The sequence below is a fragment of the Vulpes lagopus genome, chromosome 18, assembly GCF_018345385.1.
Source record: "Vulpes lagopus strain Blue_001 chromosome 18, ASM1834538v1, whole genome shotgun sequence".
NCBI classification, from domain to species: domain Eukaryota; kingdom Metazoa; phylum Chordata; class Mammalia; order Carnivora; family Canidae; genus Vulpes; species Vulpes lagopus.
The window spans coordinates 25,269,792-25,289,949 of NC_054841.1; the positions used below are offsets into that span (position 1 = coordinate 25,269,792).

Genomic DNA, 20,158 nt, shown 5'->3' on the forward strand with positions numbered 1-20,158 from the left:
GCTTCTCTCTTCCTCTGCCTGCCTTTCCCCTGCTTGCGCTCTCTCACTCTCACATCCAGGTAGACTGGATGGTAGGTGGCATAGGCAGAAACAGGAGGTCCAGTTGCCCTAGTAAATGATGACGACTTGGACTAGGATGGTGAGAGAGAAGCAAACAGATGGGAGAGGTCTTCTTTTGGCAGAATCAATAGGACTTGGTCTGTTGGTCAAAAAGATGAGTCAAGAATGATTCCAGGTGTCTGGCTGTGGAACCTGAGTGGATTGTATTGCCATTTACTGAGATGGGATTGACTATGGGAGGTATGGCCTGGGGAGAAATCAGAACCTAAAGTTTGGACAAGAGGCTGAAGGTAATAGGAAGATTTGGCCTTAATTTTGTGCTGCCCCTTGCTGTTAGGCAAGCCCAGTATCTGGCCCTGCTTCCCCTACCTGGTCTTTGTATCCACAGTTTGAATTCTTTTGGTTCCAGAGCAGACACTGTGTACAAGACATAGGGTCTTTGCCTGATGTAGAGATCACAGTTGTGTTCTCAGTATCCCTCTTGTATACTTTTCTGGGAATTTTTTGCATTTATTGGTTTCCTGACTGCTCGGCTTAGCTTTCCTCTCATAGCCACTTGGCATGGCCTATAGTTCCTAAGCTGAGACCTAGATCTTTTACTGTCCTGTTCATGGTATTGGCAGGCTCTTCCTTCTCTTTTCCATCCAGCTTTTAGCATTTGGACTGTGCCCCCCACTATTTAGCTTGTGATGATGGGGGAGGTTGGATTCTAGCCCCTGTGTGATTTTCATGTTGGGCCAACGGGCAAAATAAAGCACTTGGAATCGGGGAGAGGAGGGCAGAGATATGGGAAGAAAAGTCTTAATCATTGTCAGGATTGTCCCCTAGTGCACTAGATAAATTAATCCTGTGGTTTTTTTTGCCTCATCATTCATACTATTAATTTTTATGTCCCTAGGAAGTAGTGCTTTCACTAGTCATAAACATAAGACAAAATTCCTATTTGTATGAATTGAAGACAAAGGAGTCTGGTTTTTTTGCATGAAAATAAGCTTATTATTAAAGAAGTGTTTACAAAATGCTAAAAATCTCTGGATTCTTGCTTTTCTTGCACTTTTTAATTCCAGATAATATTGGTGAGATTCCAAAGAATAGTTGACATGTTAAGAACTCTATTCTACTTGGCTTCTTAGTAATAAAGATGTCCTTGGCTTAACATTTCTTAAAGAAGTTTTAAAATGCTTTCATTCTGGAAAATTATCTGGCATCATGTGTGGTGGGTTTAGTTTGCTGCCTGAAGATCATTCTGTGAGGAGATAAAAGACAACTAATTATACTCTTAAATACATAAACTGGCTGCAGGCACAGGTTGAGCTAGCCAGTACACTCCATTCCTCTGCCCACAGAGCTTGCTTCAAGAAGAGAACTAGTCAGGATGGTGGGAGCCTCAGAGATTATTTCTGGGTGATTGTTGTTTGAACTATTCCAGAAAGAAATGGAGAGAGAAGCTCCCAGTACATGGAGACCTTCATGTACAGCCATAATAGAGCCCATGTAGAAATAGTAGAACCAAGAGATGGATTCTGGTGTCATATTTTGGGCCCTGAATCAGGTCACTGCTGAAGCTAGTCCCATCCCTGGATGTTCACTGCCTATAATTTTATTTTTTCATAAACCAGTTCTGGATGGGCTATCATTTGTAGCTGGAACATAGCTGATGTTCATCTAATCTAATCCCTTGACTCGAGGCTGACTTCAGGAGGCTAAATGATAGGTCCAAGGCCACCCAGAGCCATGGAGTATAAGAGCAGGAGGTAGCAAACCAACAGTAAGGTAAATGCTGATTTACTCTGCTCTATACTCTAGTATTGATTTGGCCACAGATCCAGGGAAATTTGAGGGTTAAGTAAAAGCACAAGTATACAACTTCTGATATTTGAACCGAAATGAAAGGCATTATTTTCCTGGTTAGATTACATACTCAATAAGCATGTTTATCAAGAATGGAACATCTAAGGGTGATGGAGATTCTAAACTTCTTTGCTCTTTCATATATCTTCCCTTGTTCCATCCTCATTATTTGCTGTTTTTCTGGTGACAAATTTAAATAAAAATCTCATTCTTTTATCTGTTTCTTAGGAAGCAAATTCTCTTTGTAATTTTCTCTGGGTTTAAGATTAGATAGGAAGAAGGGTGGAAATTTGAGTCAAAGTGGCAAGGAATGAGAGGCTCTAGTATACAGAAGGTGATAATGTAGATGAGTTAGGCATATGTGGTGGAGATGTTTCCAAAGAAGAGATTGAGACATATTCAGAAAAGTATGAGAGTCCTCATGGGGATGGGTAGATTATTTGCTTATGTATAACCAAGAGTGTCTCAGTTTTAGGACTTCTGTCTAAAGGGACAATAGGCAATGAATCTGCCTAGGAAAGAATGGGGAGACTGGTCGGAGCTGGTAAAGCAGGAGGAACTGACTGAGGATGAGGCCTGTTGGCCCCATTCAATCTTGTGAAGGTTGAAGTATAGAGTAGGCCTTAGGGCAAAAGGAAAGTATTTGTATTTTTCTCTTACCGATTTAAGTACTTGAACCTTGGCATTGGTTAGAGGATTTGAGGTTATTTCTGGTGGAACATTCCATGTACTCGTCATTTCTGAAATAAAAGAATTTTATGATAGGTGTTGAAAGAAACAATGACCAGGCTGAGTTGTTTTAGCTACAGTTAACCAGAGGGGTCTCTGGTTAGATCTGTGGTTAGGAAGAATTGTTCCCATGCCCATTCAATGGACAGATTTTAGACATAGATTCTCTTAGTTTTGTGTAAGGGAGAGTTCACAAGGATCAGAAATGACCCTAGAACCGACTGGAAATGTGGTGGATATTCTATGTACAGAGAATTGATATTAAGAGACACGTAGGCATGTCTGCCCTCACTAACTTAAGACTAAAAGACCCTGTTATTTTGGTGTTATTGGCAATCTTTGGAACCCATCTACAGGTTTACCACAAATACGTATAAATGGCATTTTGTACCATCATCTCATGATGGTTGTGAAGTTCATGATCTCAGTCTCAAGTTTCTCAAACTTCAGCATCTCTGTGATAGGTGATCCAGGTCCATGTTTCCTCTAAGTGGTATGATGATGTTGGTCCTGAAGACCCCTAGTGAGCTAGATTTCATTAGGACCCATAGAAGAGGCATTTAGATTTAATTTCATGTTTTGCCATCTCAAGATTCTGAAGTCTCTATCTGAAAACAAGCGATTTTCAGTCCAGATGGTGATTGAATGATACTGTGCTCAGTGCCATGGAACATTCTGTAGTGTGGTTTCATACCCTTGTCCCTTTCTTAGGATTCTTGTGTTTACATTATTAATTCCACATACCATTAAAGGCAGACAAAAATTTCTTCAGAAGCAAGTGCATTATATCTTGCACCTCGTCCTCCTGGAAGAGATGAGAGGAGCATTTTTTATCAGTATATTTTGGATGCCTCTGATACGTGGGTTTTGTCCTAGTAGAAGTCTATTACTAGACAAGACTAGATAGGGAGGTGGATCTGGGTCAGTCTCTCAGGTTTCTTCTGACTCAGGAGTTTTCCAAAGCCCTTTAGTAGGTTTTGATGCCTTAGGTGGCTCCTTGAACAAATGTTTTTGGATTAGTATTATGTTGCAGACAGTGCTGTAGGTTCACTGGTGCAGCTGCATACCCTTGAGACAAATGCTGAATTCAGTATTGGGAATTGAGCAGCTGAGCCTGCCTCCTTTGCATACCCTCCTAGGGCCTCCAAGATCTGCTTCTTTCTGCTGGCATTCTGCTTATCTTTCCCTTTTTCAAAAGGCCTATGATTCTGTGATGCCTACCTTTGACCCCTCCTGTTTTCTTCATGTGGTATACACTTTGGGTTTGTGGTAAACTCCTCCTTCAAGGCTAAGTTCAGGCATCATCTCAGGGAACTCACTGTCTGCCATCTAGTTGGTGCTCTGTCTGTCATCTTTGTGCTAAATTGACAACTTCCTGCATAAATGTTTGTGTCCCATCAGGTGGGTAGATACATGGTTAGGGACTATGCCTTTCTATATCCCTTCCCCTGTATAGAGCCTGGCATGCTACATAACTGCACAGCAGTAAAGATGAGAAGAAGGATCACTGGGCTTGTGACACCTCCCAGAGTCTGTCTTAAATGACTCCTTTATATCTCAGGGCTGACATATGAGATGCAGACAGTCCCTGTAGTCACCGATAGTCATAAGATTGTTTGCTTCTGGGTGCTTATTATATGCCTCCACCCAGTGTGTGGTTGCTAGACTCCCAAATGATTTACTTGATTTATTTATGATTTTAGTCTGTCTCTGTCTTCCCACCTAAACTTGAGGGTCACTCTTGGAGTCAGGGATCTCATCATTATTTCTTTTTTTTTTTTTTCTTTAAAGATTTTATTTATTTATTCATGAAAGACACACAAAAACAGATGGAGACAGGCATATGGAGAAGCAGGCTCCTGGCTGGGAGCCCAATGTGGGACTCGATCCTGGAACTCTAGGATCATGCCCTGAGCTTAAGGCAGACACCCAGCCACTGAGTCACCCAGGCATCCCCCATCATTATTTCATGTTGTATTCTAAGGCTGGGCACATAGTGGTGCTCACTAAACATTGGTTGAACGGAGGCATGAACGTGTATAAAATCAAATATCTTAAAGAAGGTAGGTTGGTGGACCACCTGTGAATTTCCTGGAGGCTGCTCACTGGACCCTACCCTTACTTTCCCAATTTCTCCACTCCCCAGGCTCCCATCTAGTGATCATGTGCATACTCCATAGAACATGAGTTGAGAATCACTGATGGGAAGAGTGAGGCCATGGGAGGCTGGGTATATTTTTGAGCAACTCTCATGAATCCAGGCAAGATTAGAATCTAGATCATTTTGTCATTCTTCTAGTGGACCCTAGCATTTCCTTGTGTATCAGAATCACCCATGACACTAAAAAAGCATGGATTTAGGCCTTCCTTAGGTCACCAACTGAGTGTGGGACTCCAATAATGGACTTTGGGAACTAGTTTTAAGAACTCTTCAGAGAGGGCTTAGGTTTGGAACCTGTAGTTCTACTCTACATTGCATCTGTGCTCTACTCTGTCTTTTCCTTCCAGAGTCCCTGTGTCACTAAGCATCTGGCATTAAAATAATTTCTCACATAGAGATATTTTGAAAATTGAATCTACTTACAGCCTCAGGGGGTGTCACTGAGTGTTCAGAGCTGTCAGGAAACAAAATACAAGGAAAAATTATTTTCACATAAATATTAACCAATTCTAGAGTTTAGGTATTAGGTCACTTTTCAAAGCAACTAATAAAATGTCAGGTACAGAGGAGAAAGCAATTTTAAGGTGAGTAGAAGTCCATTTTGATTTCTCTATAATTATGCATATGATTTAAATTGGGTTCTTGATATATGTTTTTACACTGACAGATGTCAAGAGGATTTTGTAGTTATTGACAGTACCTCTCAATCTTGATGCTTAATATCAATTTGTCTTTTGAAATCTTGCAGTTATGGGAGATGATTAAGGTCTGTATTAATATAAAACAAACATGAGTTAAAAATAATACCTTGACCTGGCTAGTCAGCAAACCTATCACATTATGGTAATCACCAACAAGATCACAGGTAAGGACCAGAGCAGAGATTACCTGGTCTCAGGAGACAACCTGTTTATCTCTTCTGCTCTGGGGGCTGAGCACACCAGCCTCCCTTGTCATAGAGACATCCAGACACTTGGGCCCTCAGGTTTTGGGATTAGCTTCCTTTACACTCCAGTCCACTTTTCTTTCCATGGAACCTCTGCTCCTATTAGTTCCTCCTCACACCTCAATCCTGATTTGTTATTGTACTTACCGTTTTCCCATTAGCAACACTCTCACCATCCTTTTCCACAGTAACCCAGTAGGTGGCTTGGATTTTGTTGCCTGATTGGAAGAAGTAGGCTATTTTGGTGATGCTTGCAGTCAGGTTATTCATCTGTTGTAAAGAAGCCATCATTTAGAATATGGAGAAGAAGGACTGCAGAATGTTGCCTTATGAGACACCCATGCATCATTCATTTATTCAAATATTTATTGGCCCTCTAGTATGAGTTGATCACCTAGCTTGATGCTGGTGCATCCGATGTGACCACAACAGACAGGGTCTAATTTCAGATATTTTTCTATATCTCATTTCCATTCTCAGAAAGACAGTAGGGCATTTAACACATAAAATCTTACTTTTCTATTACATTCATCCAGCTTAAACCTATTTCTTACTATGGTCTTGTGGCAGACTGCTCTGCAGTTGATCATTTTGGGAGACTGTTAAGGAAACATTGTACACTGCTGAAACTGAGTCTAGCCCATAGAAAGTACTCAGTGATTATTATATCCCTGTTAATTACTGCCTCTCTTCTTTCTCTTTTGGGGCCAGAAGCAAATGAATACCTCACATGTGGATAAACCCACTCCCTTGCTCATACTGTGACTATGGGTAAATTACTTCTCTCACTTTGGTTCTTTGTAAAATGGGTATAAGAATCCCTGCCTTCTAGTGTTATTGTGAGAATGCAAGGACATTTATTATGTAAATAAGACACCTGGCATTGAATTTGGCGCCAAGCAGGTATTCCCAGAGCATTCCCCTGCTCTCTGCTGTCCTTCAATGTCAACAAGGATCCATTTACATGATTATTAAGGGAAAATCTACATCCCACAGGGTTTTCTCATATTTATCTCTGCAAGAATGTTCTGGAACCCACTGCATTTTTACCTTCTTTCAGGGTTTTATAGACTAAGCTTAAGTGAAGAGGAGAATGGTGCCAGGGGCCATATAGATGATGCTTACCTTGGCAGAGCTCTGCTTGGCACTTAGAGTGATGATTACCTTGAGTAACATATGGGATAGAGTTAGGGAAATGTTGGCATTTTTAGGATCTGGTGGAAGAGGGCTTCCGGGCACAGGGACTATATTGTTGTTAAAGAGGGCTTTAGCCTAGAAAAAGAAAAGCAGAAAAATCCCTGTCATTATGTGAGACTAACATCAATTTCTGTGTCTTTGGAGGCACAGCTGAGATTTGGAGGACTGAAGTGCCCCTTGTGAGCATTGCAGTGGATGAGAATGATGACAGTGGTAGACCTTCTCAGCCTCTGTAGGAGTCTGTGGGGAGTTGTGGGGTTGTGGAGAATGGAGAGTAGGAACACCTCTTGTAAAGGAGGAAGCATGGCTCCTCTCTAGCAGATTGGCCCTACTTAGGGCTGTAAGATGTAGTACAACGTAGGACTACCAGACCTCTGATTGTCTAAGAGAAGCCACAAATCCTCATTTTTCAGGTGAATTCCCCCATTTAAGTGTCCTTCACGTAGCATATGTTTCATGAGTTCGGGGATGTCTCCAGCCCTCCCCCAGAATCTATTGTAAGCACACAGAACACTTACACAGTATGAGATGAAAAGACCTCGTGTAGAAATCCTGGAACTTTTAACATCGTACTTGAACAAGCCAGTAGCTGCAGGTGAGAGGAAAGAGAGCTATAGAGACCCCTGCAACCCTTGGGCTCTTGGTGGCCCTGCCCTCCAGATGGGGGATCAGTTGGACACCCTCCTCTTTCTAGGTCCCAGGCAGGAAGCTGGTGTCTTACTGACTTTTCCATATTTCTGGGAGGAGGCTTCAGGGAAGAAGAAAACATGGGGGGTTTTTCTGAAACCTATCCTCATTGTGCCAAAACCTTAAGTGAGAGGGATAGACTTGTTGCCCAGGTTCCAGATTCATCTACTCTGGGATTTGGGAAATGTTACCAGCTTCCCTGCTTTGGCTGTGTTGGTAGTCACTGTCCACTGTATCCTATCATTCCTGTCTTCTGGATGTGTTTGGGTATGGGAGGGAATTTTTGCTTCTCAGCTTCTCTGGCATGAGGACTGGGAATGGTCTTTGCTCTGACTCTGCACATGTGTGTATTTTGCAAACCATTTGGGAGGCGGGCTGCTACAGAGACCTCTTTGCCCTGCTCTGTCCTGGAGGATGAGTCACTGTGGTTTAGAGAAGCAGGTAAGTTGCCTTATTTTCTGCCCTGAGGGTACTGAGGTTTGAATGCTTGGAGGTACATGGTATTGGAGCTCAAAGCCCCATACTCCCTGGTCTGTCATCTGGTGGGATCCCAGAGGAGCCCTCCATCGACCTGTCAGCCCCAGGGAGGTCTGGTTGTACTCACAGTTCTTGCATTCGTTGAAATCACTGAAATCAATGTTACACGATTCCGATTCTTGAAACTGTGAAATCACCACGAGTTAGCTTTGCCAAAGGAGTACAACAGGCCTGTCCTCCTCCTCAGCCCAGCTCCTCTTCCCCTTTTCCCCATCCTCCTCCTCTCTGTTCTATTTCTTAGACTTCTCCCTCTCCCAGCCTGAGGCCTTATTCTGTTGTGCTGCTGGGGTCTTTTGGGCCAGAAGGGTTGATATGTCCTTCTTGAGTCTCTCCCAGCATCAGACAATATCTGAGAAAGGGGCTCCTCTCTGTCCTCCCCCAGTGACCTAGACCTCTGAGGTGGTGTTCTCCTTTTTCCCAGGACTTACATTTTCTTTCATAGCTACTGTCAACACTTGAGAAATGATGTTGTCCAAAGGCAGAGGCACAGGGAGAGGCAAAGTATCTGTGAGCCTGGGAAAGATATGTGAAGAACCGTGTAATTCTTGCATTTCTGGATTTTGCCCAGATTTTGGGAAAAACCCATTTTTTTGATGAAACAGTTGTGTGATGTCCTGCTTCTTAATTCATTCAAGTACCTGAGCCCTTTTGTCTACAGTTTCAGTCATTAAGGAAGATGCAAGGATGCCTGGGAAAACTGCCAATGCCTGACATCTGACCCAGCAATCCCATGCAGAGATATTTGTGCTTCACGTACTTGTTAATGATAGTGAACATACTTGTCTGGGACTTTACTAGTTGGAGTTGGATACAAAAGTTATTAATTGATGGGATGCTTGGGTAGCTCAGTGGTTGAGCGTCTGCCTTTAGCTCAGGTCGTGATCCTGGAGTCCAGGGATCGAGTCCCACATTGGGTTTCCTGCATGGAGCCTGTTTCTCCCTCTGCCTATGTCTCTGCCTCTCTTTGTGTCTCTCATGAATAAATAAATAAAAATTAAAAAAAGTTATTAATTGAAAAATGCACTCTTCCTTGATAAGGGACTGTTAAGTTTAGTGCATCTTCATAGTGGAATACTAAGCCATAAAAAATGAAGAAGCAGACAACCTGGGTGGTTCAGTGGTTTAGCGCCACCTTCAGTCCAGGGCGTGATCCTGGAGACCTGGGATCGAGTCCCACGTGAGGTTCCCTGCATGGAGCCTGCTTCTCCCTCTACCTGTGTCTCTGTCTCTCTCTCTCTCTCTCTGTGTGTGTCTCTCATGAATAAATAAATAAAATCTTTAAAAAAAAGTGAAGAAGCTATTTTTAAATGGATGCAACAGATTTCAAGCTATTTTTTAAGTGAACCATAGTCCAGAAAAGCGTATATAATATTTGCCCCTTTCTGTGTGTGTATACATCACACACAACTGTACACATGCAAATAATATGTCTGAAAGCCAACAGAAGAGACTAGATCCATTGGTTGCTTCCAGGGAGGATAGTTAGCCAGTTGGCATCCATGGGTGAGAGGAGGACTTTTCACTGTATGGCTTTTTGTATCTTTTGAATTTTGATCTAAGTGGGTGTATTGCTTATGCAAAAAGAACAAAATACAAAGAGTATACTACACCTAGCATAATACAGGCAGAGTGAGAGAAGACTATTTTCAAACACAGTGAGCTCTTCCCAATCAGAGACTACTCGCTGAACCTCCATTTACTAATTATTCAAACCATTGGATTGGCCAAATTCCATCTCTAAGGGTGGTATCAGTGGGGACATTTTGGCACACATTGATCTAGAGAATGAGAAAAATGGTCTCACGTACATGTCCGTTATCTGAAGAGTCACTTTCTTGACCTTGATGTCCTTGTCCTGGACTTGGAGGTTGACACACTGGGTGTTGTTCGTGGAAATGCCAATTTTCAGGGTTACATCGCCATGTACTTCATATCCTAGTATGCTGACTACAGGTCCTGCTAGACTGGGAGAGCAAGATGTGGGTGAAACCAGACCTGGCTGCAAGATGTCTCTCAGGCTAAACAATAGGTTTTTGGGGAGTCAGCCTCCTGCATTTGTCTATATTGGGAGAGGGAAAGGTTGGTGTTTTCCAGTGAGCATGCCTCAAGGGTGGCTTCCTCCTCTACACAGGATTCAGAGCCTGGCTCATCGGAGGCATTCAGTAAACATTGATAAAATCACTCTCCTTCAATCACCAGCCTTCAAGATGTCTTCTTTTGTTGGTAGCATCAGGCCAACTTGGAATAAGATGTCCATTACAGGTTATGCTTGTGCCTAGTATCCCCAGCTGTCTGTTGGATGGGTGACAGCATAAGAAAAACTCACCATGTACTAGAGCCAAGTCTCATTAGAGTCAGATGTTCTGGAGAAGACAAATGATTCTTCCTGACACTGCTGACTGTAGTGGTCACAAACATGGGCTCTGGAGGCACAATGCCTCGGTTCAGACTCTGTCAGCTGTGTGACTTTGAGCAAGGTTTATGACTGGGTTTGATAGTTTAAACTACCTAGTCTAGAAAGAGGATTGCTTTTCTGATGAGGTTGTCAAAAGGGGTCAGTGAGTTCAGAGTGCCTCAGTTAGGTGCCTACCTGGAGCTTGCTTAGTAAGAGGTTTCAGTGCTGTGTGTGTTCATCCAAGAAGCCTTCTCTCCAGTGTGGATTACCTTCCTCTCACATGAATGCCTTCCTGTGTGCCTTGAGTTTACACTGTTAACCTGTTTCTCCCCCACACGTTGATGCTTGCTGAGCACAGGGACTGCCATTAGTCCTCCTGTGCCCAGCACAACATCTGGTATAGAGCTGTGTATTAATTACAGATTAGGTGGACGAATGATGCATGCGTTTTAATCATCTGTGTCCCCCCTTACTGCCTTGGACAGTGCTGTTTGTAGAATGGGCTGATTTTCCTTGGAGAGTCCAGATTATTTGGGGCCATAATACCAGTATGCATGTCATTCTCTGAGGTTTCTCTATTGCCCATGTATAGAATTGTGCAGATTTCACATGGAAATCTGGATTTCTGGCTGTGCTTACACTATGTGAGAATGGGGCTCCATAGGGTCATTCCCCTCCATTGGTCCTTTGGGGAAGAGGAGAGAGACAGCTGTGCCTTGTTTCCAATTTGTCCCATCCTCAGTCATTCTACCTTATTCTGTGTTATCTCTGTCTGACCCTTGGACCTTGAATCATACATAAGTCTCCAGTCTGTGCTGTCTCAGCTGACTCATTTGGAAACAGACTCACCCTTTTCCACCTATGAAGGCAGTAGTTGTGGCATGGACGAGAATCCCATCACCTGTCATGGTTGTTGTCATGCTCTCCACAGTCACTTTTTGAACCTCTAATCTGCAAAGTGACAGTATCATGGGTCAGTCCTGGCTCCGGGAATCAGTCTGGGCAGTAGGAAAAATAACCTCGAAGCAGCCAGTTAACAGCTTACCAACCCATCCACACTGCTCTCTAAGCTCAAGAAATCTCGATCATATTTCCCTCTGAAAGGGCACCCTTTCAGCACAGAGCTAGAATATTTCTTCATGAAGATGTGCTTGTCCCTTTCCATGAGATTGTTGGAGGTTGAACTTCAGTGTCCCTAAATAGCAACTTTCTTCTTGTGCCAGACCTTATGATCAAGGAATCACTTACCCTAATAGGAGATCTTCTAGGTTAAGATTTCCCAGCAGGCCTGTAACTGCGTCTTCAACACCTGCTGGCACTACACTGTTCAGCATGTCCTGGGTGGATTCTGTGAGCTTGCTGGCTTGGTCACCTACGTCATTCAGGGGCAGGGGAAGATTTGCAAGACCAAGGTTGTTGATGAGTCCTTTTACAGGATTCTTCTCTGCACCAGTGGGTGGTAGGCTGCCCAGATCCTTTTGGGTACCAAGTGCATCAGTGGCTTTTGAGAGCAATGGCAGTGGGAGCTTTGGGGACTGGCCACCACTTTCCTTGCCCAGGATGCCACCAAGAGGAACACCTCCAGGTATGTTGAGGGCTGAAGTGATGTCTAACACAGACAGTAGATCGGAGCTAGACACCGTGGATATCACTTTCCCAATCATACCAGACAGAAGGACCTCCTCACACATCAACTTCTTCTTGATCTTTGGGGGCAGGGTGGCGTTCAGATCTGAAACGGGTTAAGAGACATGATCCTGCTGTTGGCTGTCCAGCTGGTTCAGCTTGAGGAACCTTTCCAGCTGGAGAGCCAGCACCAGCTCTGAATTGTGAGGCTTGTAGGTCCTGTATATTATGCCTTGTGGATATATTCATCCCTGTCACTGACCACAATAGGACAGCCTGGCGATGTAAGGATAACCTGTCCCCTGTCAAGAGTCAACATTTATTAGCACCTACCTGAGGCCAACCTGGTGTTGAGTATGCGTATCAAAGTATACGCATACTTTGCGTATGCGTATACTAGTATAGTATGAGTATCAAATCTAAAGTATGAGTATCAAATCTAAGTATAGTATGAGTATCAAATCTAAAATGATTTGAGCATGGAACGAAAGGACTTAGTTTAGCTTTTGAGCCCAGTAGCCCAGAGCTTATAGGTCTAGATTCTGTTCCTGGGAGTAGCCTGGGGCAAGATCTCTTTCCTGAGCTCCAGTCTCTGCACCCTTCCAGGGGTGCATGATAGAACCTACAGCATGGGTTATTGGGTACAGGATGAATGAGTTGAGCTAATTTTAAGCGGTCAGTAGGGTTGAGGTGGCTAGAGAAAAGACGGTGTTGCTGACAGATCTGGACTCTCCTGTTCTCCTTCTGTGTGATTCTGTGCAAATGCTTCTCTTTTTTAGGCCTCATTTCCCCCTTGTGGGTCACTGGTAGGTCTTGCCACCTTTGACAAGCTGCCGATGCTAAGAGACCTCCTGCATCAGCGCTGATCCTCCAGAAGCATTATTATCGTCGGGGTGGGGGATGTGCTCACCATGTCTTTTCCTCTACGCTGGAGATAAGCAGGGCAGAGAGAAGTGGAATCCCAGAAGATGGTTGAGAAGGAGAGATGGTCAAGGGCCAACTGGAGAGCTTTGAAGTCACAGGGGTCCTGTCCTATCATACTACTCTCAGTGGCCTGAGAAGCAACTCAGAAGGGGAGCTATTACATCTGGTTGGTGGTCAACCCAGCGTCTCTCAGCAAAGAAGTTAATTGGACCAAAGGGCAACAGAGTAGCAGGAGGAAGAAGTCCACTAGTACCAGCCCTGCTGAGCTGAGGGGCCTTGGCTTTTGGAGTCTTGCTGCTGTTTCCCATGCATAGGGCTCTATGCTCTGGAGAGCCTTGCCTATGTAGGGTAAGGTGGATGCACCCACATCATAAGTTTCTGCCTAGAGAATTTCACATGGACACTAGGAGATGCATACAAGGGTGTTTAGGTCAGCATTGTTTGGAGTAGCACAGAATTGCACAGAATGGAAATTGAATAGATGCATATTCTAGAGGACTCATCCAGGAGAATACCATGGTGGAAATGAATGGAAAGTCTTTCTCATTAAACATGGATTAATTACCTCAGAAACTAGATTGAGAGACCATGCAAGCAGGTTACCTTTTGGGAAAACTTTATAACATGTAGTGCAATTTTTTATATTGAGAAGAAATAGCCACATATCACAACATGTAGAGAAATGGCAAGGGAAAAATAAACAGGCCAGAGGTCTCCTTGGGGGGTAGGAGGAGAAGGGGAGGGAGGGAGGCAGTTCTGCAGGAACCCCAGGGCCTTCAGTCCTGTGGCTGGATATTTTCTTCCTTAATCTCAGTTGTGTGTACAAGAGTATTTGATATATATACATATATATAAAGGTTTTTGTATGTCTAACAATGAAATTAACAACTACCACCACCAAATCACTGTTTGTTGGGCACAGAACTGTTATTTTTTTTTTAAAGATGTGTTTATTTATTAGAGTGCAAGAGGTGAGGAAGAGTAGAGGGAGGGAATCTCAAGCAGATTCCCCACTGAGCATGGAGCCCACCATGGGGCTTGGTCTCATGACCCTGAGATCATGACTAGAGCTGAAATCAAGAGTTGGATGTTTAACAACTGAGCCACCCACGTGCCTCCACAGCTGTTATTTTTATCACTGTCTGAACTTTTCTATATATTTCAAGTATTTTGCCATAAGGCAGGATGATGGGAGGCAGAGCAGAGGAAATGTTCCTAAAGAGGCAAAACAGTGGATGTGTGAGCTTTGGGACTGGACACTATGATCATTAGGCAGGCACTGATTCCCCTATGTTACTCTGTCTCGTCATCCTGGAAGGCTGGCTATAGAAGCCATGGCTGCAAAAGGCCATGACAGTTTGCTTTGTGGACTTTCCTACTGGCCTTTATTTGCTGATGAGTCCTGCTCCTTTCTTGGTCCCCCAAAAGAGTCACTTCTTTGCCAAGCCTTGTAATTCTTGAGCTCCTATGCTCTCTGGCCCTGGGAGATTGCTGGAGAACAGAATTCCACATCTTTGAGGAGGAGGCTGAGTCTCAGGAAGGGTGTGAGAAAAGAACTTGGAGAGAGTGAATCTGGTTAGGGAGTTTGGTAGTGGACCTGGATTTCTCATTTCCTGCCTCCTTATCAAAGCACCTGTGGGTGTTTGGGGTGAACTGTAGAGTCCAGCACTGAGAAGCTGTGAGAGCTCCTAGCAGTGTCCAGGTGATAAAGATCACATAAAATGCAGGTAACCAGACATTTTGCTGGATCCAAGAGTTCCCTTTCCCGAGATTGCTTCAACCAGTCCTTCCCCATGTGTGGACTAAAGACAAGCAGCTTCAACATCATCTTGGAGCTTATTAGAAAACCAGATTTTCAAGTGCACTGGAGTAGTGCTGTACCACGATGTCTGCGAGTGGAGCCAAGGCAACTGTTTTGTTAACAAGCTCCCAAGATGATTCTAATGTATTCTTAGTGAAGGTGTACTTAACTTTTGGGCTTGGAAATGAGAAGTGTGTGTGAGGGGGTGGAAAATCAAAGGTGTGCAGGTGAAACAATTTTTACTTACATTCTTCAAGGTAGTTTCTAGATAGTAAGTACTTGGCCACAGGTGAACACTTGACTCCTGGGGTCCCAACTTGACGTTTTATAGATGGAGAGCCTTTTTGGGTATTTCTGAGCTGTCTTCCCGTTAGAGCAAGAGGGACGTTTTTCACAGCCCCGGTGGCTTCATTGATAGGAAGAGTTCCCACCAGTAAAGATGGACTTGGCAGGTCAATTGCTCTTGCCTGAATGGTCAGCGTGATGACCAGGGCCCAGAGGGTCAGCATCTTGGCAACTGATACCTGCAAAAGTGAGCTTTGTTAGACACCACATTCCAAAGGACCATACGGGTACCTGTACATTTGTATTGGCTATGCACATACAAGGTCCTAGCTCTTGTGGAAAGGTGCTATTCACATTATTGATATTCTAGTCTGTATGTTGTATTTATTGGAAAATGTTCCATCACATGGCAAAGTCTTATTTTTTCTACTTTTTCAACTTTTTTAAACAAAGATTATTCATTTATTTATTCATGAGACATACACACACAGAGAGAGGCAGAGACACAGGCAGAGGGAGAAGCAGACTTCCTGCAGGAGCCTGATGTGGGACTTGATCCTGGATCCTGGGATCACACCCTGAGCCAAAGGCAGATGCTCAACCACTGAGCCACCCAGGCGTCCCACTACTTCTTCGACTTTGCATAAAGATGTCTACAGGCAGGTGGCAACCTTTGAGTACAGGCCAAGCCCTGCCAACAGCCTTACCTCTAGGGTCCATATCCTTCTGCCAGTCTTCCTTTCTTAAATATCCTTGGAGCCTTCCAGTTACCAACTGGAGAATTCAAGGATTTTGGATGAACCAGCCACAATAGATGTCACTCCAGTGGTGGCAAAAGTCTCTCCCAGCATGTGGTCAACTAGCATATAGTACTGGCCTTGTTGGTATGAATTTTCTATGTACCAGACCCTTTGTGGAGAGTAAATGGACATCAGTTGCTCTAAACTCTCTACACAACCCTGAGAAGGAGGATATATCCTCATTTTAAAGATGGTGAAACTTGTGGTACAGAGCAGACAATATGCTCACCCTGTGCCCAATGGCCAGTCTCCAGCTGGTAGTTTTACCTAATCAGGACTAACTCACCTATTCAATCAGTTCCAGGTTTGGCACCCTCCACCCCTTTGGTCATTGAGCTATCCTGGCATTTCAGCTCAGTGTGCAGAGGCTAGAGCTATCTTTATGGCAGTATGACCATATCAGGCCTTCTCATATCTTTTTAAAAACCCATTAAACTCAGAGAGCATAGACATGGTCTGATGGTGGGAATGGACCATCCTCACTGTTGTGTTGGTGGATGGCACAAAGGAGGCTCCTCTGTGTGGATTTATGATTGAATTAACCCATTTACCCACTTTCTGTAGCTCCTTCTATTGACCACAGAGCATGTGGCTTCTTTTTGTTTTGGCCAGGGATGAGCAGCCATAGCTGTCATGAATGTGTAAACTTGTAAGTCTTGACTTTACCTCTCTTTGTTAGGATGTGTCCATACATATCTACTCATGGAGTACTGGTCAGTGTAGGTACTGGTCAGTGTGCTAAGCATTTCATTTGCAACATTTTATATAATCCTCAGCAAGTCTAGGAATTAGATAATATTTATTATCCCATTTCCAGCTTAGGAGACTTAGCCTCAGCAAGGAGACAGAGAGCTGGGTCCACCCAGGCAGAAAACCCCTGTTTGACTCTGAGCTCAGATGTGTGACTTAGTGGTAACTTCCCTTCTCTGGCCATCAGATTCCTCCTGTAACAATGATTCTCTCAAGTCTTTCTGTCTTGTTTAAGGTAGTAGAGAGGTTTGTGTCTTAGGGTATTTTCCCTCAATGAAGCCAGTAGACTCTGCAGTTCCTCTCTGTTTACATTTCTTACCTTGAAAGTTTTATGAAGTCAGGCTTATTGGGGCACCTAGGTGGCTCAGTCGGTTAAGAGTCTGCCTTCCGCTGAGGTCATGGTCCCAGGCTTCTCAGCAGGGAGCCTGCTCCTCCCTCTCCCTCTGCCCCTCCCCCCTGCTGGTGCGCTCTCTCTCTCTCTCTCAAATAAATAAATGAATAAAATCTTTAAAAAAAAAAAACCTCAGGCTCCTTGACCTCTGCTCTTGCCATGCATAGGCATTGCCCAAATCAAGCTGCCTGCCATTTACCAAGACCGAGAAGAACCGCTATTATTGAAATATTGGGAAGACATAATGGGAAGTCAATGACATCTTTCACATTGAATAAGTTAGACTTTAGGAAAAAGCTCATCACATTTTCATTATTTTTCTCATTTTACTTTCATCTGTGAGAATTTAGGATTTGGTGTCTAAGGCAACATGTAGGTGTCCTGTGAGGGAGAAATAAACTTCTCTGCCTGTGACTGAATTTATGGCACTATTTTTAAGACATTGTCTTAAATGGAATCATCCAATAATCCCAGGAAAGATCCCCTATTTTTTAAAAAAGATTTTATCTTAATTAATTATTTTTTTAAGTTTAAATAATCTTTACACCCAATGTGGAACTTGAACTCACAACCCTGAGATCAAGAGTCACATGCTTGTATGCTCTTCCAACTGAGCCAGCCAGGCACTCCTTAAAAGATTGTATTTTTAAGTAATCTTTATACTCAACATGGGGCTTAACCTCACAACCCTGAGATCAAGAGTCACATGCTCTACTGACTTGAGCCAGCCAGGCACCCCAAAAGATCCCTCATTTTTTTAAAAAAAGATTTTATTTATTTATTCATGAGAAACACACAGAAAGAAACAGAGACACAGGCAGAGGGAGAAGCAGGCTCCATGCAGGGAGCCCAATGTGGGACTCGATCCCAGGACTCCAGGATCATGCCCTGGGCCAAAGGCAGGTGCCAAACCACTGAGCCACCCAGGGATCCCCAAGATCCCTCATTTTTAAAAGCAGTTGCATACCAGGCATTTGTTAACACCTACCACGCTAGATAGAGTGCTATGCATTTCAGTAGGGAAGGGGCATTGCTAAAGAGATTATAAATGCAAAATCCTAGGTATCACTCCTTTGATTAACTGTCCTATATGTGTCCCTGCCTCAGAATTTTGGCCTTTTCTTTCATGAATTTTGATTTAGCAAGTTCTTACCTTGCCCAGTGTTGATGGGTCTCTGTGGATGATAGGTGGACTTTTTGGAAGTGTCCTCTCCTGCTCTTGTCTGTGAACTGTCAGAAGGAAAGCTGCATCTCATTTTATAGCCCAGTGTCTCTCACAGAAGTTGTTAGACATGAAGGGGCATAATCCAAGTGTGCTGATAAGGGTGGCGTGATATAGGCTGACTTCCAAAATCAGCACCTGTTAATGGTTGTGACATTGCCAGTGTCTTTCTGAGAGATGTTCAGGGTGCTTAGAACTTTTTTGGAGGTGCAGCCAGGCCAGGTATCTGTCCTTTCCTTATTTTAAACCTTCACAGGCCTGTTTTCTTCAAGCTAGGTGGGTGTTGTGTGAATGGCAGAGTAGAGGGATTTGAAAGACTGCCAGGTGCCAACCCAGTGAGAGCCCTTTATGGTGCCAATGCCATGGCTTCGTCATGGTAGGCACTCAGCACTGACCATTGCAAGGGTGAGGATCTTAGGGAGAGGGGTGGGGTTGTTCTGGAGAGGGTGTTTAGGGAGAGCCTTCTGTCAAGTGACATTTTATATCAGAGGTATGTGATAAGAAGGAAGTGATGGATCCAGAGGGCTTAGAAAGTACATGATGTCTGCAACCAGTGAGAGCATGAATGCATGCCTGGGGGATTTTAAGCATGGTAGTTACATAATTTGCTCAGTCCTCTTTCCTTTCCCTAATTGCGCTTGGAATAAAACTTGAACAGAGTTGGTAGCCTGGCGTGGTGCTCATTTGTATTCAAGAATTCTAGGCTTGCTCTCATCTGTTACCTCATTTAATGGCCCCCACAACTCTAGAGCCTGTTCTCTGGGCTGCTGGCTTTTCCTTTATTTTAGAGAAGGTCTAGTCACCTGTTAGGTTCCTACCACTTGAAATTTTGTGATTTCTTGCACAGCCTGACAATGCAAGAGTCTGGGAGAGAGAGAGAGATGATGTTGACTAAGGGGTTGGTTAATGCCTGCTCCTGCCTACCTGAGGCTGGGGAAGCTCAGATCCCTGCCTCAGGCAGGCTCCAGATGTTTGTTGCAGGGCTCTCCTCCACCCCATGGGGGGTTCCCATACTGTGAACCTCAACTATAGTTTCATTTGCCAAAAGTCTCATTTTGGGCTTTGCTGAAATGTCAGATGCTTAGAACAAATGACAGTTGACCTTTTCTCAAAGGGTAGAACCTAGAGTTTTATACATGATGATAAGTAGAAGACAAAACCCAACTGTCTTGGGTCTTATTTTTCTTGGATATCTGAGGGAAATGGAGTCATCTTTTAGGCAAAATTTGTGATACCTGTTGGTGGACGTGGCCCTTGCTTTTGATGCCTCCAGTGGTTTCCTGGACCCAAAGAATGAATCCAACTTCAAAGGCTGGGAAAGGGCACATCCTGGATGCAGCCTCTAGTAGCCCTTGGGACCTCCCAGTTCTTTTGTCTTTCTCTCCTTCAACCTTGGGAGGTGGGGCAGCCATTGAATTCTGCTAATCCAAGATTTTTCATGCATGGTGGCTTATCATACTAGACAAAAGAGCCTGCTTGTAACCAAGCCCTAAGTGATTTGACCTGCTGACTCTTGAAGGAGAGGACCCTTTTAAGGCTGGCCAAGGCTTGGCTAAGATCACAATTGCAGATGATAAGGCAAGTACCAATTCTTAATGGCCTCTGTGAGAAGATGTCTCAATAGGTCTGGCTGAGCTGTACATGTCCTGCTGACAGGCATCAGGATTTTGACCTTTTGTAGGTGTTTCTTTAGTTACGTACACACACCTGTGTACACAGTCATGTGGTTGTCTATGTCTTTCTAGTCCCTGGAACTCAGTGGTCATGTCCAGCAGTCCTGCCTCAGTTTCCTTCTC

The 20,158-nt window shown here is 43.9% G+C and overlaps 1 protein-coding gene across 1 annotated transcript; it reads right to left on the reverse strand.

Annotated features, from left to right (window-relative positions):
* Positions 1-1,153: 1,153 nt before the first annotated feature.
* LOC121478305 (vomeromodulin-like) lies at positions 1,154-18,334 on the reverse strand. Its single transcript, XM_041733253.1, has 15 exons — positions 18,294-18,334; positions 15,162-15,438; positions 11,812-12,295; positions 11,413-11,514; positions 9,977-10,132; positions 8,597-8,681; positions 8,236-8,293; positions 7,463-7,533; positions 6,873-7,019; positions 5,895-6,017; positions 5,502-5,569; positions 5,225-5,255; positions 3,385-3,445; positions 2,572-2,651; positions 1,154-1,306 (listed from the first exon to the last, which is right to left on the reverse strand). Exons 2-15 carry the CDS (start codon positions 15,421-15,423, stop codon positions 1,283-1,285), a joined length of 1,752 nt encoding a protein of 583 aa, XP_041589187.1. The 5' UTR covers positions 15,424-15,438; positions 18,294-18,334; the 3' UTR covers positions 1,154-1,282.
* Between the last annotated feature and the right edge of the window lie 1,824 nt (positions 18,335-20,158).

Excerpts from the sequence above, each read along its gene's own strand:
- LOC121478305 (XM_041733253.1), bottom strand. The coding sequence starts at position 15,423 with ATGCTGACCCTCTGGGCCCTGGTCATCACGCTGACCATTCAGGCAAGA. Across the intron at positions 10,133-11,412 it reads GCCTTCATAGGTGGAAAAGG|TCTAGCAGGACCTGTAGTCA; the intron begins GTGAGTCTGTTT and ends TTGCTCTCCCAG. Across the intron at positions 7,020-7,462 it reads GTCTTTTCATCTCATACTGT|GCTAAAGCCCTCTTTAACAA; the intron begins GTAAGTGTTCTG and ends TTCTTTTTCTAG.